This window comes from Furipterus horrens, unplaced genomic scaffold (assembly GCF_987537825.1).
Source record: "Furipterus horrens unplaced genomic scaffold, mFurHor1.1.pri manual_scaffold_11, whole genome shotgun sequence".
Classification (NCBI taxonomy): domain Eukaryota; kingdom Metazoa; phylum Chordata; class Mammalia; order Chiroptera; family Furipteridae; genus Furipterus; species Furipterus horrens.
Window position 1 is genome coordinate 14,944,389 of NW_028327181.1, and position 25,812 is coordinate 14,970,200.

General features: G+C 56.5%; 1 protein-coding gene across 2 annotated transcripts in view; it reads left to right on the top strand.

Annotated features, from left to right (window-relative positions):
* The first annotated feature begins 8,673 nt into the window (after positions 1-8,673).
* Positions 8,674-25,812, top strand: part of EMID1 (EMI domain containing 1) — a 35,830-nt gene continuing 18,691 nt past the window's right edge. For both annotated transcript variants that reach the window (XM_090291849.1, XM_090291848.1), the window contains exons 1-5: positions 8,674-8,880; positions 15,794-15,907; positions 16,397-16,500; positions 24,563-24,646; positions 25,707-25,768. In XM_090291849.1, coding sequence (XP_090147975.1) covers positions 8,780-8,880; positions 15,794-15,907; positions 16,397-16,500; positions 24,563-24,646; positions 25,707-25,768 — 465 coding nt within the window. In that variant the 5' untranslated portion in view covers positions 8,674-8,779. The remainder of the gene's footprint in view (positions 8,881-15,793; positions 15,908-16,396; positions 16,501-24,562; positions 24,647-25,706; positions 25,769-25,812) is intronic.

Consider the following 25,812-nt stretch of genomic DNA (forward strand, 5'->3'; position numbering starts at 1 on the left):
GACAAACCCAAAATGCCACCTAGTGGTGGAGCTTCCTAATTGCAGGCAGAGTACCTAGAAAGACTGGTTCCCTGAGCCAGCCAAGACAAAAATGATAGTCAATGAACGATTCTCTCTAGTCTTTCATAAACACAGTAGCTCTCCTAGAGAAGAGTTTTGAATTTCAGCATGCGTTTCTTTGCTTTATCCCAAGAGATTGGCCAACAGAAATATTTCAGGCAACAATTAGTAGCAGCAAAGGGCCTTTAGGAACCACCAGATCCTTATCAATATTCTACCCACCAAAAACCAACTTTTTTCTGTCCCAGGCCTCAGATCCCCAGACTGCTGAGATTTCTCATTCTGTCAACTACATGGAACATCCTTTGGGTTCAGCACAGCTACTTTTTTTCTGAGCTGTGTGTGTCAGGCACAGGGCAAGGAGCTTATTTAAACGTTCCTCCTAGCAACCTGCTCTGAGACAAGTGCTATCACCATTTTCCAGGTGAGAACAATGAGGCTCAGAGAGGGAAAGCAACCTGGCCAAGGTCACACAGTGAGGAAGACAGAGGCAGGATTGAAACCTCCTCCTGTCCCAGCTGGGGCTACAGACCCCACAATGTTAGCTCCACGTTGGGCCCCCTTCTTCTTGCTGGAGGCGCCCAGGGCAGGTCAGCTGGGCTCCCAGGAGCATCCCCCCAGGGCTGGCGACAAGCAGCCCAGGGGCCAACATGGCCTGTTAGGAGGGAGATGGGCACACTGCGGGGTCCCCAGGGCCAATTCTTGGCCTGGACTATCCCGGCCGCCTGCTCCAGGGTGCTGCAGCCAGACTTGGAGTCCCACTCTGCTATTGCTGGCTATACGACAGATCCATCTCCCTGGCTTCTCTTTCCTGGGCAAAATACGTCTGCATGGGCGGCTGTATTCACACAGTCTGCAGTCACACAGTTAAAGGCTCAGGGCTGGCCCTGCAGGAAGCAGGTCAACGCTGGCCTCCTTCTCCCCACCCACTCTCACCCCTCCCCATGCTCTGTCTTCAGCGACTGTTCTCACGGCATTTCTCTGCCTGTGTAACTCAGCTCTGAACAGCTCTCTCTCCAACTCAGGCTCACACTCCTCCGTGCTGACGTTAGGGCTCCATCTCTCCTTGTCTCCCTCTGTGTTTATCTCTCTGTCTCTGACATTCTCATCCTCTCTCTCTCTGACATTAGTTTCTATCTCTCTCTCTGCCTTTTTCACCCTCCTGTTCTCTGTCTTTATCTTTCCTCCCCATCTCTTCCTCTTCCTCCCTCCCTGGGATGAAGGGAAGACACAGCCAACCTCAGCTTCTTTTGGCTTCAGCCTGCAGACATGGGGGTGGGGAGGCAGTCCTGGCTGCCTGCCCGCCTAGCTTCTGGTGCAGGCCCTTCCCTCTGGCCAGGGTCCCTACCTCCCCATCACCTTCTTGAACGGCCTCCATTCAGTTGCGTCATGAGCAACCCGCAGCCCTGAGCCAGTTCTGCCGAGGACAGGGGCACAGGATCCTTCCCAGGGTACGGCTGGTTCAGAGGTACAGCTCCTGATCCAACCCTGGTTCTTATGGGTCCTCTGCCTGCCTAGAGGTGGGAATCAATGTTAAAACCTCACCCCAGCACTCAGGGGCCCTCCTGGGCTGCAGGCAATGGCAATAGAATTGTAAGAGCTGCCATTCTATGTGTGCACACACAAGTTATTTAATTCTTAGGGCAAAGAATTAAATGCACATGAAAACTAACACCCTCGGCCCACAGTTCACCTTCCCAAAGGCAGCCAGTTACCAGCTTCTTGAGAATTCTTCCAGGGACAGTGAGTGCATGATTCAAGTATTCGTGGGTATATATTCCTGCAGTTTCCCACATATGGCCACATCCTTTACACACAGCTGCACTTAGTTTTTCACTTAACAACTGATCTTAGGAATTGTTCCATAACAAAATACTTAGATCTACCTCCTTTTTGTGTATCTATTTCACATGCTACAACATTCATCCTTTAACATGGACACTGCAGTGCCTTTTAGTATATTCAGAGTTGTAGAACCATCCCCACTATCTAACTTTAGAACATTTTCATTCCCCTAAAAAGAAATCCCTTACCCATTAGCAGTCACTCACCACTCCTTCCCCTGGTCGCTGGCCACCACTAATCTGTTTTCTGTTTCTATGGATTTCCCTCTTGTGGACATTTCATATAAATACGCTATGTGGCCTTTTATATCAGGCTTTTTTCACTTAGCGTAATGTTTCCAAGGTTCATCTGTGCTGTAGCGTGTATCAGTACTTCATTCCTTTCTCGGCCAACTAATATTTCACTTTGTGGTTATACCACAATTTGCTTATCCCCTTGTTCTTTTTAATGATGACGTAAAGGGGATTTGGGGGAAGAGACCAGAGGAAGGGAAGTGGGACAAACATTAAGGAGAAGGTTCCTCATATGTCCTTTCCCTCACAGGTCCACTGATGGATGTACCTCAACTTACCAGTTTCCTGCAATGGGCATTTAGGGTTTTTTCCAGTCTTCTGCTTGTACAAATAATGGTGCACTTAATTTTCTTGTGTTGTTTGTGAATATATGTGCACTTGCTCAGTCAAAGGAGTATACATTTTAATTTTTATTATGTATTACCAATTGTGCTCCAAAGACTTCATAGGTGAAGTGACATTTCCCTACACAGACTTGCCAACCCATTTTATCAAAAATTTTAAGTCTTTACCATCTCTTTGGAAGGTGCTACTTCATTGTGGTTTTCATTTGTGTTTCTTTTCTTCTGAGTGAAGTTGAATGCTTTTTCATTCCAAGTTGTTTGTTTATAACTTTTGTCCATTTCTCTATCTGGCCATTCATTGATGTTACTGATTTGTAAGAGTTCTTTATATGTGCAGGAAATTAGCCTTTTTATTTGACTGATATGCTGCAAACTTTTCTAATTAATCATATTAGTTTTTCTGTGAAGTAATTTTTATGTACCCAAGTGGATCTTTTATGGCGTCTGGTGTATAAATCTTTCCTAGAACTCTTAGAAAAATCCCAAAAGAGCCCATCATCTATACCTACTTATGATCCATCAGGGGAACCAGACAAATCAACAGATGGCTCCAGCATAGGATGCGGTGAGTGGGGAAAGCCCAGTAGACACATGACCCAGTCTTGTGGGGTGGGACACCTCCCTAGAGGCCGGGAGGGGGTGATGTCTAAGCTGAGACTGAAGGGTGAGTGGGCATTGGAAGGCAGAGGGGACAGGATGGGAAAGCCCTGAGGCCAACTGGAAAACACAGGGTGGGCTGGAGAATGGAGAGGTGTTTGATGTCCAGGGTCTGGGACAGAGGGAGGATGAGCAGGCCAAGCCACGTTCAGTTCTCAGCCTGAGAGCAGCAGGGAGACTCAAGTTTTCCCTCACAGTAGGGAGACCAAGGTCACACCTCACGACAGGGTGGAGGCTGGATGGGATGAAGCCAAGGATCGGGCAGGTGGAGAGGATCCAGGCTAAGCTCCGCAGGGCTGGACGGGAGGGTGGGGCAGGGAGAGCCTGCAGTCCAGGTGCTTGAGGAATGCACATCCCCCATAAGGCTATCCATCCACGTAGGAGTGCCCAGGCCAAGCTTCAGGCTAGGAATCCGTTTCTCCAGTGGCTCCATCTGTCTAACAGCACTGCCTGTTCATAATTTACATCAGCTGCAGGCAGTTCGGAGCCCATTGGTCAGCCAGTGCCAGACATGGGTGGGAGATGGAGGACTGGTTCCCCATCCTCAGGGCTGTGGGGGTGCAGGTCTGAGGGAGGCCAGTACCCACGGGGTGCAGAGGGATGGATGAGGCCCCCCTGGCATCCTGGTGCTGCCCCTCTGCCCAGCTCCTGCAGAAGCTGAGACCAACAACTTGGGGTCCTCTTCCCAAAGCCCCTTTCTCTCTGTGTCTGTCTGCCTGCCTCTTTTTCTGTCTCTCTCTCTCTCTGTGTCTTTCCACCTGTTTCTCTATACATTACTCTGGCCGACCTGTGTCGCTCTGCCTCTGGCTTGCTGGCTCTCTTTCTGAGCATCTCTATCTCCCCCTGACTCCATCTTCCACTCCTCTCATTCCCCTCTTCCCCCTCAGAGTCACTTCATCAGAGGTGGAAGCCATCACACTGGGGTGTCAGGTGGGGTAGGCCCATGTGATCCTGGCTCAGCACACACCTCCTGACAAGCAGGGCTGGTGGGCTGCTCCAAGGCCTCTGCTCTGAGTAGCCCCTCTTGTCTGCCCTTCACACCTGCCAGGCCCATCTAACCCACAGGGACTCTGGGCCACAATTTCAGACGCATCACCTCACTGGGGCTGGGAGATGGACACCTTCCCACACAGAAGGTCCTGTCCCTTGGCAAATCTTGTTCCTAGATCCTTGCTCACCAAGCATGCCCCTTACCAGCCTGGAAGCTCCACTACCAGTGATTTAGGGCTTAAATGAAGAGGAATCCCTGTTAAGTGCCTCCCAATGTTTAACCACATTAATGGTATCAGTCAAGAACACATTAGTATGAATGAGCCAACAGCTCCTCCCTCTGTCCCCAGCTTGGTAGATGCTGCCTAAGGAGACTGCATTAGTCCATTTTTGCAGGAGGAGGGATGTGAAAAGAGAAGCAGAGCAAGGGATCCCAACAAGGGTAAGCAGGGCAGAAAGGAGGAGATTTGGGGGGAGGGACCAGAGGAAGGGAAGTGGGACAAACCTTAAGGAGAAGGCCTCTCATTTGTCCATTCCTTCATGGTCATAGGAAAGTCCCCAAGTCTTGTATCACCCCATTTTCCAGATGGGGAGGCTGAGGCCCGGAGAGAAGGGACTCACTCTAGATCCCCCTGAACATCCAGGTCTCCTAACTCCACGTACAGGCACTCTGCCCTGCCGTGCCTGCTCGTGCCCTGCCCTGTCACTCTGTTGTCCTCCCCTCGCTCCAAAGGTGCAGGCCTCTCCTCCTGAGGATTCCTGAGGAGGGCAGGAAGTCCCTCTCAGATCCCTAATTTATGATTTTCTGGCAGCTTCCTTCCTCCCATGACTCCCTTTCCAGCCCCAGTCCCAGCTCTGTGAGGAAGGAATGAGCTGGGTGAGAAGGGCAGCTCCATGAAGCATAAATAACTTGGCGGGTCAGCTGCAGGCTCTCTGGGTCCCCCAGAACCCCCACTCTGGCCCAACAGGGTGTCTGTCCCCTGCTCTGGGATGGAGGGGCAGCCAGGCCAGGCCTCCAGATCAAAGGCACAGAAAACAGGCATTGTTCCCCAACCTCGGAGAGCAGGGAAGGCCCCGCCCTCCGGCCCCAGCCCTTTGTCTGGGCAGGGGCTTTGAAGGCCCCTGGCGTTCACATGGCCCCTTCCCTTTGAGGACAGCCAGGGCTGCTGCCACAGGCTTTGGGTTGCTGGGGGCTGCCGCCATGTGCTCTGGGCAATGCTCGGCCCCCTTAGGGTGCTTCCTCACATACAGAATGGGCACGATGCGGGTACAGACCAGGCGGAGTGCCTGAGCTCATGCAGACTGGTGTGTGAACAGGACTGATATGGACACCCCCAGCTGGGGAGGCTGTCCTGTGGCAGACAGGCACAGGAAAGAGGCACTTAGTGTGAGCCCAGTGGGAGGTGACAGGGAAAGGAAGCTATGACCCAGGTTTGTTTGCTGTGGGAGAACAGCATTTCCTGTTTGGACTAGGCCAGGGGGGATGTGTCAGTGAATCCACACCAGAAGGCCCACTCGGAAGGGTGCGTGCACACGCGTGCGTGTATGCATGTCTGAGCCCATGTCTCTGTGTGGTCCATGTGTTCTCTCTCACCTCATCAGCTCCCAGACGGGAGTCTAAATCTGAGCTGAGTTTTTATTTTTCCCCCCAAAGAAGTCCCACTGAGGGCCTCAGCCAGAGGGCAGCAGTGTGGCCTAGTGGGTAACCATCACTCACCAGCTGTGGACCTGGGGCAAGCCCCACACCTGGAGATAATAAGGCTCACCCCACCCCCACCAGTGGTGGAGATGAGGGCAGGCGACAATGCAAGCAAAATGCTTAGCGCAGCGCCTGGCACTGTCAGAGCTCCGAACGGAAGCTGCTGTCCTTACTAGCGGTTGTGGTCTGGTCTTGGCAGCAGGAGAGGACCAGCCCCCAGGGGGGAGGCCCCGCCCACAGGGACAGGCCTGAGACCTCAAGCCAGGGGCCGGCCCCTCTCCCTCCGTCTCAGCAAATACTGAAACCTCAAATAACTAAGACCCAGGTCCCCGTGGTATTTCCTGCTCTTCCTGCTCAGGGAGGAAAGACCAGAAAACAGGCTGACAGCCACCAGGAAAGTGTGTCCTTAAAAGGGGGCTTTAGGAGGGAGGGAGTATAAGGGGACTAAATGGTAATGAAGAAACAAAAACAAAAACAATAAAAAGGGAGGGGGGGCGGGTCCTTTGAGCTGTACCTGTAGGAAGAACCCAAAGCCTTCATACTTTCCCAGAAGCATGGACTCTTGAGCCAAAGGGATCTTAAAAAGGTCGTACGACTTACTTTTTTCAGCCAAGGAAATGAGGCTCAGAGAGGGAGATATCTTGTCCCAGGTCACACAGGAATGGACATCTATGCCTATAGGGTGTTGAGCCTATGCAGCAACCACCAGGCTACACTATCATGGAGTGTGACTGTACTCATAAATAAATGCCCTGGCCAAAGGACTCCCAGTCTCAGCAAGGAGAGGATCCCCTCTGCTGTCAAAGTGTTGATAGCAGCTTTTACTGAGTGGGTCCCTTGGTGGAGAAATTCCGCAGTGGACTGGCACTCCCATAAGTCTGGTGGGAAAGGAATGAGTATGCTGTTAATCACAGGAGCATCTCAGACATGTTGCAAACAGCCCTGGCAGCGTCTCCTCATTCTGTGGTACCCATGAGGGGTGCCAGTCACCTCCCAGGCCTTCCAAGACCCTCCCCAGGAGAGAAGGCACTGCTCAGCTCTTCTCCTTCCTAAAGAGCTACATGCCCCTCAAAGCACCCTCTGGAAAGATGGTTTTTGATCCCGGCCCCTTGACCAGGCTGAAGATGGGTCTAGGATCCTCTCAGGAGATGGCCCCTTGAGAATGACAAGTCACCTAAGGGATTAAGTCACTGATCTAGTCGTGTCAAAAACAAGGACTAACCAGAGTGGCACAAAGCTGCATTTCTTGGGGGTCAGAGAGGTGGCACATAGTAGGTGCCCCAAAATTGCAAGTGGAAGGGAGGGAGGGAGCTTCCCAAGGGGGCAAAGTTGGCACCGTGATGATGTCATTGGAGCAAGTGGGTTGCCCTTGGGGGACCATGTGAAGCAGGGAAGGTGGGTGTCAGGGCATCACCGTGATACCTCATTCTTGCCCACACTGCCTCCTTAGAAACTGAGGTCAGCTCCAAGAACGGCAGGCCTTGCCCAAGCTAACTGGAGCAGCTCTCACTACCCACCCGCCCCCTCAGGAGGACAGGGGTGAGCTTCCTCAACATCAGCACAGCCTCCCTCGGCCTGACTCAGGCCCAGGACCTGGGCTGCCAGCTCTGGTGGGTCCAGGAGAGGCAGTCCTCAAAAATCAGAGGTAGGTGCCGGCAGATCCTTCCTGCTGGTGTGTCTCTAGCAGAGATCTTGGATCTGGACAAACCCATGGCAGGATTCTGAGGGACAGGCCCCCAGTGCACCACCAAGCTGGATGGGGGCTCCCCAGCTCAGGACTGCCTGCTGCCAGTCATCCCCAGCAGAAGAGGGTTAGAGACGGCCCTGGAGTTTTGGAGTTCTGGAGTTCTGGGTTCCCTCTGATGAGAGCTGTGGTCTCGCCCCACACACACACACACACACACATGCATTACAAACATACATTTGCATACACCTTGGTGGTATTCACAGCCCTCTTCCCAGAGGCTGGTTCATCCACGTACCCCAGATGAAGAAACTCCATTCTAAGCCAATCCTTACCGTGTTACAGACGGGAAAACCGAGCCCCAGACTAATGTGCTATCTACCCTCTTCCCTAACTGTGCTTAAGGGCTGCCCGCTCCGAAGTCAGGCGATTTCTGTTCAAAACGTAGGTCTTCCAACCACTGAGGGAGGTCTTTAGGCAAATGATGTCCCCACTCTGTGCCTCGGTTTCTCCACCTGTAATACAGCAAGGAATTATGGGATTAACCCAGGACTTCTCCCAGGGAGACTATGAGGGCCTGGGCCTCAGTTTTCTTTTCTGTAAAATGGGGATAATTTGCCCATCTCTCCCAGAAGGTTAAACTGAAACAGGATGTAAGGTGGAGGTGAGGTGTCCTGCACACAGTGGCGCTCACTGCTCAGGAAGCCTTTGTTGCGCGGATGGACCCATCCCATGTGCCTCAGAACTAGATCCCTCAAAAAAAGGGGATGAGGCTCCCACATCATTAGCTTAGGCTTGGCGGCCTCGGGTCCTGGATGTGTCTGGGACGGCTGGCCCCTGGACTCAGTCCCACAGTTTGCAACACGTGGGAGGGCATCTCCGACCTGGCACCCCACACCCAGGGCCACTCGGCGCAGAGCTCCAGGACCAGGTGGGCACCTGACGAGCCTCCTGGCGGGGACGCCCGGCCCCCCGGGGCTCCTTCCGGGTTGGCAGCAGCCACGCAGGGGGCGGGGGGCCGCGCCGAGGGGCCGGGCGAGGCCGGGATGCGCGCCCCCGCCCCGCGCCCGCCTCCCTCCCGCCCTCCAGCCACTGCGCTGGGAACCGGGATCCGTGCGTTCGGGGCGGCTGGCGGCGCGGGCAGGCGTGGACGGCAGGCTGGGGGCGAGGACGGCGAGGGCCGCTCGCGGAGGGCGCCGGGCGCAGCATGGGCGGCCCGCAGGCCTGGGCTCTGCTCTGCCTCGGGCTCCTGCTCCCGGGAGGCAGCGCTGCGTGGAACGTCGGGGGAACCCAGTTCTCCGGACGCAGGTAAGGGCTGGCCCCCCACCCACTTACTTCTGTGCCCTGCCAGCCCGGGGTTGGGAGCCGACACTCCAGGCACTCCCTGGCTGGCCCCTCTGCCCCCTGCAACCTTCGTGCAAGCCCAGAATTGGAAAAAGAACCTGGTCCCCCACCTCAGTGTCAGCCTGGTGGGGGCAGGGACCCTGGTCCGCCCCACTATCTGGCAGAGGCTCCCAGAGGTGCTGAGGTCCCCTACTCCGTGTGTCTGGAGCCAGCAACACCCCCCCTGCCCCCCCAAGAGCCTCCTCCATCCCCCCCGCCATTTCACCAGATCCCCAGAGGAGGGGGAAGAAGAACAACGGGGAGAACCCCCAACTAGGACTTCTGTCCCCCTAACTCAAGCCTCCACCCCCCACCCCGTCCTGCAGTTAGGAAAGTCCAGGACACCCCCTTGCTGACACTTCGAGGACCCTCCTCCCTTTTCCTTGCTCCTGGCTTTTTTTAGTACCGGCTATTTATTTCACTGGGAGGAAAAAGACGGGGGTGGAGTTTCAATGCCCCTGGGTTAGTGTCAGCCCCCAAGGACCTGGCATTTTTGGACAGACAGAGGAGGGAGTGCGCTGACTTCCTGCCCCTCTCTCAGGAGCTGGGAACCTTCTCTCTGCTGGTGTTTGTGGAGCATCTTCCAGCACCAGTGAGGGGCCCTTCATAGGCCATGTCATCCTCATTAATCCTTCAAGGACTGAATGAGGGTTGGGAGTACTTCTGCCCATTTAGCAGAGGAGAAAACTGAGGCCCCAGAAAACTAACATCATCTTCTAGGCTTATGGGTCATTAATAGAAGAGATGAGGTTCAAATACTGTCTTTCTGGCCTTGGTGACACTGTTTGAACCTGCCTGGCCCCTGTCCTGGCTGCAGCCCCTGCCTCCGCTGGGGTCCCCTCTTAAGGGCCAGCCAGGCAGGCAATAGAGAGTAACTATGCCTCTCTAGACCTTTTCATCACATTCACATGCCTGCCCAGCCTCACCCCTATGGCCTGGCATCTTTAATTCTTTACAGAAATTCTCCTTGCTCATGGTCAGGAGCTAGCATGCCCCCGTTGGGCTGGCACGAGCAGGTGACATGGGCAGGCCTGGAGGGGCAAGGTCGCTGAGGCTCAGAGTCCAGAAGATCAATTGTTGGAGACAGGGATGGACAGGTGGCAGATGTCAGTCACCACCTACTGCATGCTGACCACCGCTGGCCTGGGCTGGGTATTTCACCTGCTTCTATTGCCTCCAGAATCTTCCTGACTGCCTTAGGAGGCATGCATTTTTATGGTTCCCTTTTCACAGAGGAGGAAACTGAGGCTCAGAGAGGGGAAACGACCTGTCCAGGACATGGATGTGAACTCCCAGGGTCGCAGATGCTAAGATGACTGAGCCTCTGAACTGGGGAGTTCTCATTGTCAGGATCAGGATGACAGCTGAGAGGATTTAAGGTCCAGACCGCCCTCCAGCCACCCAGCCAGTCCAGGACAGAGCCTCCCAACCTGGGCTTCCTGGATGGGAGCAGGATGGGCTGTCGGTAGTATCTGGTGGTCACTGGGGACTGTCCCCCTGTGTGTTCACAGAAGGCTCACAGTGGCCTGAGTATCACAAAAGCCCTGGGGGCACTGCTATTGCTCCCTAGGTACAGACTGAGGCCTAAAAAAGGGATAGAGGCACCTCAACCCAGGCTAGCCAGTTTCCAAATCCAGTGTCCTCTGCACTGTAGCAGAGGCCGTCAGCATGCAGGTTTGGTAAAGGTTTACAGGTCATGGTTAGGAGTTAGGGGTTCCGGCCCTGGCTGTCCCACATACTCAGTGTGTGACCTCAAGCAGGTCACTGCACAGCCCTGGGTCTCACCTTCCTTCTCAGCTTCCTCACTGTTTTTCTCTTTCCTCCTCTCATCCCCTGCCCAAAGGCATGTTCTCGGAATGGACAGTCCCCCACGGCAAGGATCAGCTCAGGCTCTGACATATAGTAGTGGTTCCTGCTGTCACCAACATTAGGTGGGGGAAGGAACCCCAAGCTGAAGGAATCTGTAGTCCTTGGCTGCCTGGACTTCCCCTTGTGGCCTCATCCCAGCATCGTTCGAGATGGCACGGGGATGTCTCGCCCCCTCAGCCCTCCCTCCACCCCCAGCCCAGCGCCCCCAGGCAGCCAAGGGACAAGAGGCAGAAAAGAGGCTTTGTGTCTGGGGAGGGGGAGGCCCGGGAAGGCATCCAAGGAGCCGCCCCCAGCCCCAGGAATGTGGTGAGCCTTTGAGACCCCCGGAATCAGGGTGCCCCAGGGCTGTGCAGAGCTGCCTTGGCTCAGCCCTACCCCAGTCCGTCCCCTGATCCCTGCTGGGATGGCTTCCTGCCCCTTGGATGTCCCTTCCAGCCTAAACCCCCATCTAGAGTTAAAGCCACCACGAGTGTCCTGGCCCAGGTCTCCTCCCCCCGCCATACTGGCTTCCCGTGGGCAAGTCCTAGGATCAAGGAGAGTGGAGAGTTCTCGTCCCAGCTCCTCTCCAGAGAGCACAGGTCCCAGCGCCACACCCACAGGGGTGGCCTGGGTAGGTGACTCTCTCGGAGCCTCAGTTTCACCACTGTGAATTCAGAGCCTGACAGTCCCTATCCTGCAGTCACGGGGAAGACCTCGTGCGGAAGATACTGTGCTGGTGTCCCCAGGCCCCAGGGAAGGCCCGGTCAGCACCACGCTAAGCACTTTGTGTGAAACCTCCCATGCCAGAGGAGAATCTGCTGTCCCCGTTGGCAGAGGGACCAGGTGAGGCCCAGAGAGGGTCAGGGCCTTGTCCAAGGTCACCGAGTTAGGAAGCAGCAGAGCCGGGACTAGGACTTCCCTCCAGTGTGGGGTTCTGGCTCTAGTCACCCCACCCCCACCCGGTAGGTCCCCTTTCTTTCCTCTCCTTTTCATAATGGCCCTTGGCCCCCAGCCCGCTTGGCTGCCTCCTGCAATTAACCCCTATCACTGTTCCGGATCGCAGCCCTGAGGCCCGGAGTGACAAAGTCCCCTGGGCCTCTCATGGCAGGGGGTGGAGGGCACGTTGGCGGGTGGTTGGGGGGGAGGCAGGGAGTAGGCGGGGGGGTTGTCTAGTGGGACAGCTGGTGCCAGGCTGAGCTGGTCTGGCCTGTTTTCTTTCCCCCAGTGGCCTCCAGGGGCCCAGAAGGTGCTGAGTGGGCAGAAGAGGCAGGCCCAGGAGAGAAGAGCTGTCTCCTCCCAGCCCTGCCCTTGCCCCATCCCACCAGAGGTGGCCCAGCCTCCCCAGGTTCTTGGGCAGCTTGTAAGCTACCACACCCCGGGAAAGGAAGCCCCCCGGGGCAGCAGGATTGAGGCAGGGTTTCTGGGTACTGCAAATGTCTCTGGGAACCCACGTCCTGGCTTCTCTGCCCAGGGCCACAGCTCTCATTCAGCAAACCTCTCTACACGCCCTCAGGCTGAACCTGGCTTGGTGCAATGTCCTCCCGCCAGACGCTTAGGGCCGCTGCAACCCCTGGAGGTGCCCAGTTCAGCTGGGGTCCTCAGGACTGAGGCCCCAGTAATGAATTGGCGTTTGTCAGGCAGGGGGAGGGCTTTCCGGGCAGAGAATCTAGTATGCAAAGACCTGAGGTGCAGAAGGCAGCACACGGGAGGGCAGGCAGGAAGGGCCAAGAGGAGCAGCAGGAGGGTACAGGAAGGGGGAGCAGCCTGGGGACGGAGTGGAGCCTCGCAACTCACAGGGTGATGCAGAGCCACAGGCTGCAGACCCCACAGCAGGCAGAGTGGCAGCGTGAGGTCTGTGCTCCACAAAGAGCTCCTGCTGCTTCCGGAAAGTGGACCAGAGGGCAGGCTGGCCGGCAGCAGGCCAGGCTGGGACCCCATGGGGGAGCTTGGGCTCATCCTGGGGGCAGTGGGTTTGGGGCCTTCAAGGCCAGGGAGGGGTGAGATATAGTTATTGCTGCCCCCTCCCGGCAGGGGCAAGGCAAAGGGCTAATCTTGAGTCCCACCTGGCCTGAGTGCTCCCTCCCATCTAACATGTCTAGTTAGATGGCCACCAGCTCAATGTCTCCTAAGCAGAGGATTCAAGCAAACTCCAACTCGTGGGAGATAAACCAAGGAGCCATGCAGTGACCCAGAGGGGAGATTTTAATTAAGGGAGAGGAAAAACCTTGTTTTCTCTAGCTCCCCAAAGAGGGCGGCTTGGGCAGTGCGGGCAGGCACAGGCCCACGTCCCCCGGCACAGCCCAGGTGCATGCGTGAGGGCGCTCAGCCTGTCTGCAGGCGTGCACGCTAGTGCAGAGAGGGCCGTCATTTCTGGAGGGCTGGCTTTGGGCTGACTGTGTCTGAAGCGTGTGTGTGTCCTTAGATGGGTCTGTGTGTGTGCACATGGGCACGTGTGTGTCTGGGAGTTGTATGCACATATGTATATGTGAGTGTGTGCATGTATGTCTGTATGTGCCTTGTGCTCACTGTGTGCACAGTGATGTGTGTGTCTGCGTTTACGTGTGCACTGTGTGTATATGTCTGTCCGCTGGCATGCGGCCTTCATTCTGTGCCCAGGGCCCCCTCCTGTGTCTGGAGCTTCTGTTTCTGCCCTGGTTGCTCCCTCCCTCCCTTCTTGCTTCACTCACTAAGTCCCTGGGCCAGCCTGGGGGTCTTCACCAGATGCAGGGAGCCCCTGAGTCCCCCTGAACTGGTACCCCAAATCCTGTGCATTTTTCTGGGGAGAAGCCACAACTCACATCACTTTCCCAAACAAAACCCCAACAGGTTTAAAGCCACAGCTCTAGGGACCCAAAGATATCTTATTAAACTTGTAAAAATTCCCACCTGCTCATTAGGAAAAACATTTCCAGCTTAAGGTTCAGAACAGAAGCTCTGGGGTCAGACAGACCTGAGTTCCAACCATGACGGTGTCTCTCGCTCACCACCGCGGTGTAGGGTGTGTCGCAGACCCCGGAGCCTCGATCCTCCCTTCTGTAAAGGGGCGCCTATCATCAGGCGTGTGGAAAGCTCCTGGCACACAGCATCACGGCCACAGGTTGCTGTGACGCAGAAGAGGGAGCCTATGGAAAGCCCTCTGTGCCCCCAGACGTGGCAGTTTGATGTGAGCATGAGGTTTTTTCTAGCTTCATGCGCACATAGCTATATATGTGCATGTGTGGACAGTCTTCGGCTTTCCCTCTCTCTAAGTGTGATAGAGACCCAGCCCCTCTCTGTGGGTCTGCACAGGCTTTTTTCCCTGTAACCAGGCACAGGGTTGTCACATGGAGACCTTGAGCTCTTTCCAGCATCCGGGTCTAGTGGTCCTGTTTCAGCTGTTCCCAGTTTTGCACCATTCCCTACGGCAGCGCCCCAGGCACCTGTCACCTCCTCCATGGGGTGGCTGGCCCAGGGCTCTGTTGAGCTTCTGCCACATCAGCCATCCCTTCTCCCTGCCTTCCCACCTCCATGCCTTTGTCTAAGCTGCTTCCTCCTCCTGGACTGATTCCAGCATGACACAGGACGGTGAAGGGACGTCCCCAGGGTCCCACATCGAGTTTGTAGACTGTTCCCAGCCAAGGACTTTCTCCTTCAGGTGGGCTGTGGTAGGGGCAGGGCAGCAGTTAGGGGGCTGGATTTCAGTGGTGGCAGGCACCTCTGTGACGGCTGGGACATTCCAGGTGCTCAGTGGCCCTCAGCCTGGCATGGGGTCACGGACCCCCCCACCCCATCCCGCATTTTTGCCAGGGCTGGGAAAAGAGGGACCGTTTCAGTGACCCTTCTCAGTCTGAGCCCTTTGTGGCTTTCCTCTGTGGCCCAGAGCCCAGGGTCAGCCAGTTCCCAGGCTGGGGCCTCCACAGAGCTGTGGACCGTGGCTCAGGAGATGGAGAGAAGACAGGGGAGGCCTTTGAGGTAGGGTTAGGGGTGAAGCTGGACATTCATATTCTTCGGTTCCAACCCAGCTCCACCGTGCACCAGCTCTCTGACATGAACATTTCCCCCCCCCAAGCCTCAGTTTACCCCTCTGTAAAATGGGGTTTTCTTCCTAGATCACTGGGGGAAGATAATATAAAGACCCTTAGCATACAGTAGGCACTCAGTGTATGCAGTGCACTATGATTATTAGCACTTGGAGAAGTCAGTCCTTCATGCTTGGGACATTGCACATCCCAGCTGTCACAAAGAGGGGACACCAGGATAAGTGAGTGAGACAGGGCCTCTCCTCTCGCATCCCTGGGCAGGGAAGGGGCAGACATGAATCACCAGCTTAATTCAGCATGACAGGTATGCCAAGTGCTGCAGGATCTGGGGCAGGGAACCATCAGTTCTGCTAAGACAGAGGTGGGGGTGGGAAAAGACCAGGGGACAGGGGACAGCACAGCAGGGCTTTGAAGGTAGCAGGTGCCACATGGAGAGGCGGAGGAAGGGTGCTCCGGGCCCAGCGTGAGCAAAGGCCTGGGCTGAGGGTAAGGCAGACAGGGGCACAGGAGATCTAGAGGGCTGAGGGTGTGGTTGGAAGACCAAGTTTCTACTTTATTATACTCCCCCTGGGGAGAGACGGAAGGGCAAGAGGGAGGGGCCACTGCTATTGTTCAGGTGCGAGGCAGGAGGCAATGGTGGTCTGCATGGCTCAGGGTTTGAGAGAAGAGACGTTGAGAAGGGAGAGGCCCTTCAAAGATGCCCTGTTCCCATCTTGTCCCCTGAAGCTCATTCCCCAAGACCTTCCAAGAGCCCCCAGCACGGCCACCCACTCTGGGCTGTGCAATTCACTCCTCAGCCACAGTAGCACAGAGACTCCCACTGGGGCCCAAAGGACTCTGAGAGATTAGGCGTCTCTGCCTGGGGACTTGGGGGTCCTGGAGCAAACCCAGACCTCCTCACTCATCCTCCCAGGGTCCTGGGAGGGGGCTGTGCATGGCACCTGAGCTTCCTCTATGTGGGTCTGTTTCAGGAACTGGTGCTCGTACGTAGTGACCCGCACCATTTCATGCCATGTGCAAAACGGCACATACCTTCAGCGAGTGCTGCAGAATTGCCCGTGGCCTATGAGCTGCCCAGGGAACAGGTGAGTGAGCCCGTGGCACAGAAGGAGCCAATGGCATTGCAGGTGGAGGCTCAGCGCGGCAAAGGCCTGGTGGTGGGAGTGCACTGGGTGTGCAGGGGAAGGCTGGGACCCCAGGGTGGGTGGAGCAAAGGGAGCGTTGGCCCTGTGCCCATTGTCAGCACCTCCCCTTGTGTTCCTGGGGCACCCTGGAAGTCTTCCTGGGGGAGGGGTTCCATTATTCACCCACATGCCTTCACTCAGTGAGCATTCACTGCTAGGGACAGGCTGGCTCAGCTTGCAGGGGCTCCCTGTCCAGTTGGTGTCTGGATCCCAAGGCTGGAAGGTTGGGAAGGAATAGAAGCGCTGAATCCTGGAATGCAGGAGGAGAGAGGCTCTAAAGGGGCCTGGAGCGGACAGAAGACCCTGGGGGCTCTGGGTTTGTCCCCACAGAATAGTGGGAGAAACAGCAGAGGACACTGTCTGAGCAGGGGCACCTGGGCACTCTTTCAGCTACAGAACCGTGGTGAGACCCACATACAAGCTGATGTACAAGACAGTGACGGCCCGGGTGTGGAGGTGCTGCCCCGGGCACGCAGGGGCTAGCTGCGAGGAAGGTAGGACTGTCCCCAGATTCGGGCCACACGCTTCCCCGAGGGTGTGGGGGAGGGGCAGCAGACTGTTGATATGTTGGTAGACACTGCAGAGTCCAGCCCCGTGCACACTGCGATCCCCCGCACAGAGCTGCCAGCGAGGGATGGCTCAGAAACAGCTGGCGTCTGCTGTCCCGCGGGTGGTGGCCTGCCTCATGGGGGACCCGCAGGACCCCTGCGGATATGTAATACATGCTGTGTTGCTTGTCTCTTAAGTCACACCATCCCAAGCCTGTCCTCCAAACATGGGGAAAACCCAGACACTTCTGTGGGCTGTGGTAACAGCTCGTGGAAGCCACGCACCACTGAAGCCAGTGGGTCAGCAGGGTCAGGACGGTTACACCCTTCCCGCAGGGGAGGACGCTGAGGCTCAGGAAGGCAGTGGGCACAGCCCCTGAGGGGCAGTCAGGATTGGAACCTAGGTCCGCCTGGCTCCCCAGAGGGCCCCCCGCATGGGAGGACTCAGATGGGCAGCTCCGTGTGGGGAGTGTGTCCCAGACAGAGGGACCCTGCTCATCCCGCCACACTTCTCTTGCGTCGTCAGGGTGGCTCGGGCTGGATGCCCAACGGGGTCATGGAGGAGGCAGCCTGGGCTTCCCTGGGGCCTGGCCGCACAGTTACCGGACAAGACCTCTCCTCCTAAGGGTCCAGCCACTCCCACCCCTGCTGCCTGGCTGAACCCAGTGGGAGGAAGGTGTTTGGGCACCAAGGGCTGTGTTTCTGAGAATGAGCCTGAAGGGGATGGACTGGCCAAGAACCAGCCTGAGAACCAGGCCCGTGAGCGCCTCAGTAGAAAGAGGCATTCAGGGCCCCCAAGCATCACGGTAACATGAGCATCCGCTGCGAGATGTGTTCTGGTGCCAGAAATACCAACATGTGTAATGCGGCCTCCGAATCAAGGGAGCATGATGCTAACAGAAGTCACCATTCATAGGTGCTTCTTGAAAGATTTACATGCTTCACCTCCCTGGGACCCCACAATAGACCCGGTTCACAGAGGTGGCAGCAGAGGCCCAGAGACGTGGAGTGGGTGGAACGCTCAAAGTCACGTGGGGTTGAAAGCAGGGCTTACGACCAGGTGGAACAGGAAGGGGGCTGACGGGCTTTGATGGGGGCAAGGGAGTCCTCAGTGGAACTGGGGAGGAGCCCAGAGCCCGGCAGGGGTCCTGTACAGAGACAGCCACCGAGGACAGTGTGGGAGGCCAAGAGGGGCAGGCGTGAAGGGGAGCCAGAAACAGCACCCTCCCCTCCCTGGTGGGAGGAAGAGGGCCAGGCAGGAGCCTGGGGGCCAGGGGGAGAGCCTACCAGGAGGGGCTGCTGCCAAGGAAGCCACAGAGGTGCTGGTGGTGGGGAGGGAGCCAATCCCCAGGGTGTGGGGGCCAGCTCGGCCTGAAGGGCCTGAGCCAGGCAGGGCCTGCCCAGGCAAGGACCACTCTGTCCTTGGCTCTGCTCCCAAGGGCAGACCTTCCTGGGTGTGTGGGGCCATCATGGAGGGGGTGAGGGCGAAGGGCAGGTGGGGGCAGCACTCATGCCCTTGAGTCCAGCTGCTGGGGGCCGCGCATCCTAGCACCGGGCTGAGGGTTGGGCGCTCTGCCAATGGTGAGGCAAGGGTGTGAGACTGGGTGGCCCAGGCCAGCCCTGATGTTTGCCAGCTCCTTCTGTAGGGCCTTCAAGTCCCAACCTGGGGACGGGGTTATCCCGGGCTTCCTGGGCCAGGCCAGCGCTACCACATACCAGCTGTGTGGCCTTGGGCCGGGACTGCCTGCGCCTTGTGCAAGGCCCATCTTGGTGGCAGGGAGACCGCAAGGCCAGCAGCACTCGGCTCCTGCCCACCGAGAGGGAGGGGCGCTTTCTCTAAAGGGCGCCAAGCTGCTTTTGCAGCAGCCCGGACACCCCCGCACTGGGCCTCGGCGGCCTCGGCTGTGACATGGTCAGGGTAAGAGAGTCAGCCTCCCAGGGATAAAGCAGCAAAGACCCTGCAGATGGTGTGGGACCCATGGTGGGCACTATGTGATGTCGTATTGGACAAGAAGGGTCAGCTTCTCCCCACTGACAGAGTGGGAGCTGAGTACAGGGATGCCCAGGCCTGGGTATTCTGGAGGACGGCTCTGCTGGGGCCCTGAGAATGGGGGTGAGGAAGCTTGGGGACATCACTGGCTTGTCCCGGGCCCTGCCCTTCCTTTGACAGGCCCAGCTCCCCCAACTGTTTCCCCTGCTGGTGACTGCCCTCGTGGTCTGCACAGTGCTGTGATGTGACCTTGGGGCCCTGGGGCTGGGTCACCAAGGGCCACAGGGCTCAGAACAGCCTGTGATGCACTGAAGGAAAGGGAACGCCTACCATTCCAAACTCTAGCCCTGGATCAGCTGCACTCTGCTGTGTAACCTGGGACATGTCCCTTCACCTCTCTGACTTCATCTCTATCTGGAAGTCACCTGAGTTTGAAAAGTACCCACGCCATACCTTATTATGAGGACCAGAGACTCACGCTTTGCCCATAGCAGATGCTCCATAAATGTCTTCCTCTCCTCTTCGGCCCTTGTGCTGAGGGTTCTGTGGTGGCTGTCAGGAACTGCCCTGCCTCCCTCTGCTGAGACCCCATTTCTCAGTAGGCTGCTCAGCAAACAGGCCTCGAGTCTCCAGACTTGACCACGAGGCTGTGGACTTCACTGCATAATGGGAATGTTCACTGTGACATGGGAGGGATGGTCTCTTTGATGTTCATGACAGCCCATGAGGAAGGAAATAGGCTGGACCTCATTTTACAGATGGGGAGACTGAGGCTCAGAGAGGTGAAGGGGCTGGCCTGGGGCTACTCAGCACAGGAAAGCCAGGACTGGGACCTGCCAGACCAAGCATCAGTCAGTGTCTCCAGGCCTTGGAGGTGGGGCTGGGTGGCACGGAGGGAGCCTAGAGGTGACGCTGTCACCTGGCTGCCCACTCCTCTAGAAACAGGAGTTTGGCTAAAGCCAAAATGTACTATGTGGGCTGGTCCTGACCTGCTGAGTAGCCTGAGCTGGTGAGCTCTGCTGTGGCCACTATGTCACCATGCTTCTAAGGGCTCTCCGCAGACAGATCTCTCCCCTATCATCCCCATTGTTCAGACAATGAAAGTGAGACTCAGAGAGGGTGTGGGTCTCACACAAGGTCACAGAGCAAGTAAGCATCGTGGCCAGGATTCTCCCCAGGGATCTGAACTGAGGTCTGCAGCATGCCCTGCCTCAGACCCTCTTACACTAATAATGATGCAGAGAAATAAAGTTGCCACCATCCTCCATGCCAAGGAATGTGACTTGGACTCACCTCCATCAAGCCATCATGTTACAGCGCAGAGTCTGGGTGTGGAAACTGAGGCTGGGAGAGGAGACTCCCTTGCCCAGGGTCACAGTGGGATTCAAAGTCCATCAGTCTGACCCAAAGCCAAGATCTTTCTTCTGCAGCAGTGCTGGCTGAGGATTTCCAGGAGGAGGAGTGCATTCAGACATTTGGGACACCATAGGGCTGGCAGAAGCCAATCTCAGCCCCAGGCTGTCCCAGATAGAAAGATAGAAGAACTGGGAGCTCCCTTGCCCTCCTCTCCCATGGGGCCCCTTAGAGCCAGCCTGCTTCTGTCACCCCCTCTGTCCCACTGTCCTCACTGGACATGTACCTTCCCTGTCTGTGGAGCCTTACAGCCCTTGTCTTCCATGATGGGGCACCCAAGGTCACACAGCAAAAACACTTAAGAGCAGCCCTGTCTGGTGTTGGTTGGGCCTCATCCTGCAAAGTGAAAGGTTGCAGGTTCGATTCCCAGTCGGGGCACATGCCTAGGTTGTGGGTTCAGACCCAGTCAGGGTGTGTGTAAGAAGCAATTGATCAATGTTTCTCTCTCACGTCGATCTTTCTCTCCCTCTCTTTCTCCATCCCTTCCCCTCTCTCTAAAAAAAAAAAAAAAAAAAAAAAAAAAAAAAAAAAAAAAATTTAATCTTAAGAGCAGATTGGAGTTTCCAGCCTGGGCCCTTCTTGAGCCCTCGGTCTCTTCACCATCTTTCACATGCTAACCAGATGCCATACTTGTGCTCTGCACATTCAGGGATAAACACTACCGTTCACTCCACTCCCATCTAGGAGGCCTGGCAGCCCACCTCCCAACTCCTGGCCAGTGCATCCTCCCCCGCAGCCAGGCCGCTCCCCTCTCCACCCTCCCGACCACCCTAGCCTTGCCCTCTCTCCGTTTCACTCCCAGCCCACTCTGGCCTTTTCACCCACGCCATGGCCTGGGCAGTGGCTGTCCTCTCTGCCTGTGACCTTCTTGGAGCTACTTACTACCTGGCACTGGGTGCCTCCCACCCTGCCATCACTACTCTTGTGTCTCCAGTGCCTGGCATGGGCCTGGCATAAAGTGGGTGCACAGGAAATGAATGGGAGCCTCATTTTACCCCCAAGAAGAGGCTAGGCTAGTAACAGATGAAAGCTTCCCAGAGGCCTGTTGGAGGGTGCTTGGAGCTCCCGACCCTGCCAGCCCTGACCCCAGTCCCTGGCTCAAGCCAACAGCAGCAAATATTTACATTTGCAAAGTAAATTCCCTGGAGGAAACCTGGGCTGGGGATGTGGAAGCTCTACCCCTGTGGCCTGTGGTTACTGGACCCAGCTGACCTGGGGGTGGCTTGTGAACAAGAAAGCACCTCTCTTGGCTCCTCTTCTGGGAAAGTCAGAGGTGGAGCCCACAGGCACTCCCCAACTTCTCACACCCAATTATGAACAGCTTAGGACAGGGTTCCATCCCAGCTCCCCTAGTCCCGCTGTGGATAGGCAGCCTCACTGGGCCTCAGTGTTCTCATGAGTATCCCATGAAAAGGGCCACAGAGACCTAGCTCAGCCCAGCACTGGGCAGAGGGAAGGGCAGCAGTTTTTTGTTTGTTTTAATTGCAACTAATTTTAGAGAGAAAGAGGGCAAGGGAAAGAGAAACATTGACCCTTCATTCCACCTAACCATGCACTCATTGGTTGACTTTTGTATGTGCCCTAAACAGGGATCAAACTCACAACCTTGGCATGTGGAGATGATGCTCTAATCAACTGAGCTATCCAGCCGGGGCAGAAGGGCAGCTGTTTATGTGGACACAGGGCTAGAAACTGCAGATGGTACTCACTGGTCTTGTAGAGGTCAAGACAGGGAGTGATGATAGCTTCAGTGGGAGGGTATTGGCGGTGCCCTGGTCTGTCCAGGAAGGCTTCCTGGAGGAGATGGCATGGGAGCAGCAGCAGTGGGGATGAAGGTGGGGAGGCTGTATGTGTGTGTGTGTGTGCATGCGCGGCCAGTGGAGACCTCCCAGGTGGTGGGAAATGGCCCGAAGTCAGGCTCCCAGAGTGGAGCTGGGGTTTGTGGTCCTGGGACCAGCTTGGAGCTTCTGGGAGAGTGAGGTTGGGGCTGGGAAGAGGCTGTTCAAGATGGACCACCAGGCTGGGAAGGGGGGGGGGGGCTGCTCCAGGGGCCCTCACCCAACACCAGTGGGAGGGATGTGACATTTATGTCCTGCAAGAGACCTCCCCCTCAACCCGTGGCTTTTCCTTACTGGAATTTCGTGTGCTCTAGGACCATTTTACAACCTGGTTTGTTCCTTCATCAGAATTTGGGGGAGTTGGAGGATAATGTTTTGTGAATCCTGAATCCAAAGCCAACATTTTCTAGGGTTGGTTTTTTTTTTCTGTGTGTGTGTGTGTGTGTGTGTGTGTGTGTGTGTGGTTGTTTTTTTTCCCACAGTTTTGTTATTTCTTTTAATTCTCTTTTTTCTTTTTAATTTTAACTTGCAACTACTTTGAGCCAGTTATGTCTGCACTACTGGTCAGACCAGGTTTCCATTAGTTTTCCTAGTTCTCTCTGGCTTCTGGTGAAATGTCCAAAAGCAAATTGGTCAAAAAAGAATTTTTAACCACAAGTTCACGGATTGAAAACTCAGGGATACCCTAGTGTGACATAAGAACATTTATGCTCATTTTCAAGACAGTTATGTGTGCTCTCTCTTGTTATTTTGCCTCTTACTTTGCTTGCTTTAAATTTTTTTTCAGCCAGTGATTCATACCTTCGTCAGCAGGTTTATTCAGGCCGCTGAGGCCCTACTGTGCCCCAGGCCCTTTTCGAGGCCAGGCACAAGACAGAGGAGGTCCCTGACTTGATGGGGTGCAGGCTCCAGCCAGGCGGGTGGGCGATGGCCAGAGACCAGGGAACTGGTGCAGTAAATGACATGTTAGAGAGTGGAAAGTGCCGTAGAGCAAAAAGGAAAACCATAGCCGGGTAGTGTGGAGGGCAGGCTATACCAAAGCTTCCTCCAGAGAGAATCCAAACTTCCATGGGCGTGAAGGGTTGGCCAGTCTTCTCATCAACTTCCTGAAAAGAGTAAGAAATGGCTTTTTACGTCTTCACCTGGGAGCAAAGGGAATGAGGAAGACTTGGCAGGACCATTCTTCTCAGAACCGGCATTCCTGCTGGCGCCCGGCCTCCCGGCTTCTGCCCAGTGGTAATGTAATGGGGGCTGATTCAGTGTGCCAGGTGGCCTGGGAGAGAGGAAGTTGGGCCCTGGGGTTAGACTGGCCTGGGTGCAAAGCCAGGCTCCAGCCGCCAGGTGGACAGCTGAGGGCCAGTCACGTCACTGCTCTGCCTCATTTTCCCCCAACGGGAAATACTCATATTTACGCATTAATCTGAGCACGGGGGACAGAGGCGTCGTAATCCCAGCTGCTCTGTGCCTCAGTTTCCCCATCGGTACAGTGGAGGTGATCCTTACACCCACTCACAGGGTTTGGAGATCATGAGTTCAGACTGTACATGTGAAGTGCTTAGGATGCGCCAGGCCCAGAGTGAGTGCTAAACAAGTGTTTGCTGTTATTATTACCAGTTCTGCTGGGCGTGGCTCACAGTGGCATCTGCCCCTCTTGCCCACAGAGCCCCCAGTCCCTGCCCCAGTCCTGGGCCGCCAGCCCACCTTCCTCCATCCTGGGTGACAGTTACCCACTTCGCCGGGCAAGTCACAGGTCCCTGGGGAGGGGGTGCTGGCGGTGCAGGCCCATGGTGGGACCGAGAGCGGGGTCTGGCAGCCTCCCTGCTGGGGGCTGGCCAGGGGACCAGTCTGGTTTCAGTTCCTGGCGCCTCTCACTCCCTGCACCAACCCACAGCCTGGCTCCCAGCTGCCAGGCCTGCGCCTTATTTGGGTCTTATCTCCCCCCAGACACTTCCTGGCCTTACAAGGCAGGCCCGGGGGGCAGAGGGGAGCAGTTGCCATGCTGGCTCCAGAGCCCCTCCGGCTGCACCCCGCCAGCCCAGCCCTCCAGCTGCGAAGGAAACCAGGCCCCCAAGACCAGACCAGCCAGGCAGCCTGCTCCTCATGGGGGTAGTGACAGGGGTGGGCTCCCAGGGTGGGCCCCCTGGGCCCTCCCAGACAGCCAGTCTCCCTCTGGTTTTCATTTAAAACCAGGTCTGGATCCACTTCAGTGTCTTCTTACCAAGTGGGGCAGGGAGAGGGTGGACAGCAGTGTCACAGCTGCTGTTTGCGGAGTGCCTACTGTGTGCCAGGCCCTGGGTGTACACAGTGGGCCCTTTGCACACGTCGCCATCCTCAGCCCTCAGACCAGCCTGGGAGATATAATGACCTTAAGACCCCATTTTACAGATGGGAAAATAGGTCCAGAGAGGACAAGTCACACAGGTCAGCAAGTGACAGGGCTAGGACCCAACCTTGCATCTGTTACCTCTAAGCTTTTAACACATGCAGCTTGCTGGGGTCACTGGGGAACCCCCAGCCTCACCCATGGCCCCCACCCACTGCCAGCCCCCCTCTCCCCAGCCCCATCCCGCTGGCAGCCTTCTTCCAGCTCAACCCAGTTCATGCTGTGTGACCCAGGTAAACTGCCCCACCTCTCTGGGCCTCTGTCTCCCTCTACACTAAGGGGAGTAGAGGTCCCTACTGGGGGTGGAGCCACAGGTAGGGCCAGGGAGTCTGATCAAACAAGGGCAGGGCAGGCCTGCAGGGCTCTCACCCCACTGGCCCTCAGTTGCAGGCTCCTCTGGCCTCGTGGAGCCCAGCTGGTCAGGCAACACCCTGCGGCGGATGGCACTTCGACCCACAGCCTTCGCAGGTGGGTCCTGGGGCAGCTGCTTGGGGTGTCCCTGGGCTAGGGGAGGCCAGGAGGGGGTACAGGCAAGGTGGTAACTGCCCTAAAAGCCACCTGGATCCAGCAGTGGAGGGTCAGGAAGGGCACCCTGCCCTTGCGAGCCCCAGGCTGGAAAAAAAACTTGGAGGGGGAGGGGAAGGGCCCCAGAGGAGAGTTTGACCTCGGCCCAGACACCCCGAGACCCATGACCCTCAGACTCTTAAAGATGCAGGTCCAAGCCCCCCTGTTTCCTCTTTGGATCCGGACTACACTTCTCTGAGCGTCCGCAATGTTCGAGGCACCATGGCAGGTGCTTTCATCGTCAGCTTATTTAAACCTCACAGCTGTGTCCCCATCCCCCAGGAAGGCGTCATTGTCCCCTTTTTAAAGAGGAGGAAGCTGAGGGTCAGAGACAGGATGTGCCCTGCCTGAGGCCCCACAGCCAGGAAGGGGCAGCGCTGGGACTCCACCCCAGGCTCTATGCCTGTTACGCACCCGTCCATCCTTGCTCTGAGTTCAGTGTCCTCAGGTGTGAATGGGGGGTGACACATGTCCTAAAATTCAGGATCATGGTGAGGACAGGAGAGACAGGCCTATAAAGCATTTAGTGGGGCCTGGCAGCCAGGAGGCTCATAATCGGCCAGAATGGTTATGCGTAACCAGCGGGTATCACTGGTGAGGCCAGAGGCGCTGGACGTGGAGGGTCAGGGGTGGCACCTCTGAGGATGGTCCATTCCAGACTATGCTTTGTCAGTCCCCAAAGCCAGCAGCCCAGGGAGCCCCGCCCAGGTGGGAAGCAGCAGGATTCCCTGCTCTGGCTTCCTGGAAAGGAGTCACTTTGGACCTCCAGGCTGCAGGAGTCAGGTGGGCTCCCTGGTCCTGCCCCGGGGGAACCTGCAGGGCCTGGGCCAGGCTGGGCAGCCCCTTCCCTGGGCTGGGCTCATCAGGTGTCTGTTCACTTCCTCCGTCCTGCCTCTGGGGGCTGAGAGGCTCCAAGGGGAACCTGGGACCCCTGGCCCTGGCCCCAGCCCGCTCCCTCCCGCAGGTTGTGTCAACTGCAGCAAAGTGTGGGAGCTGACAGAGCGGCTGAAGGTGCTGGAGGCCAAGGTGCGTAAGCGGCTGCCCCTCGCCCACAGCCTCCCCACCCCCTG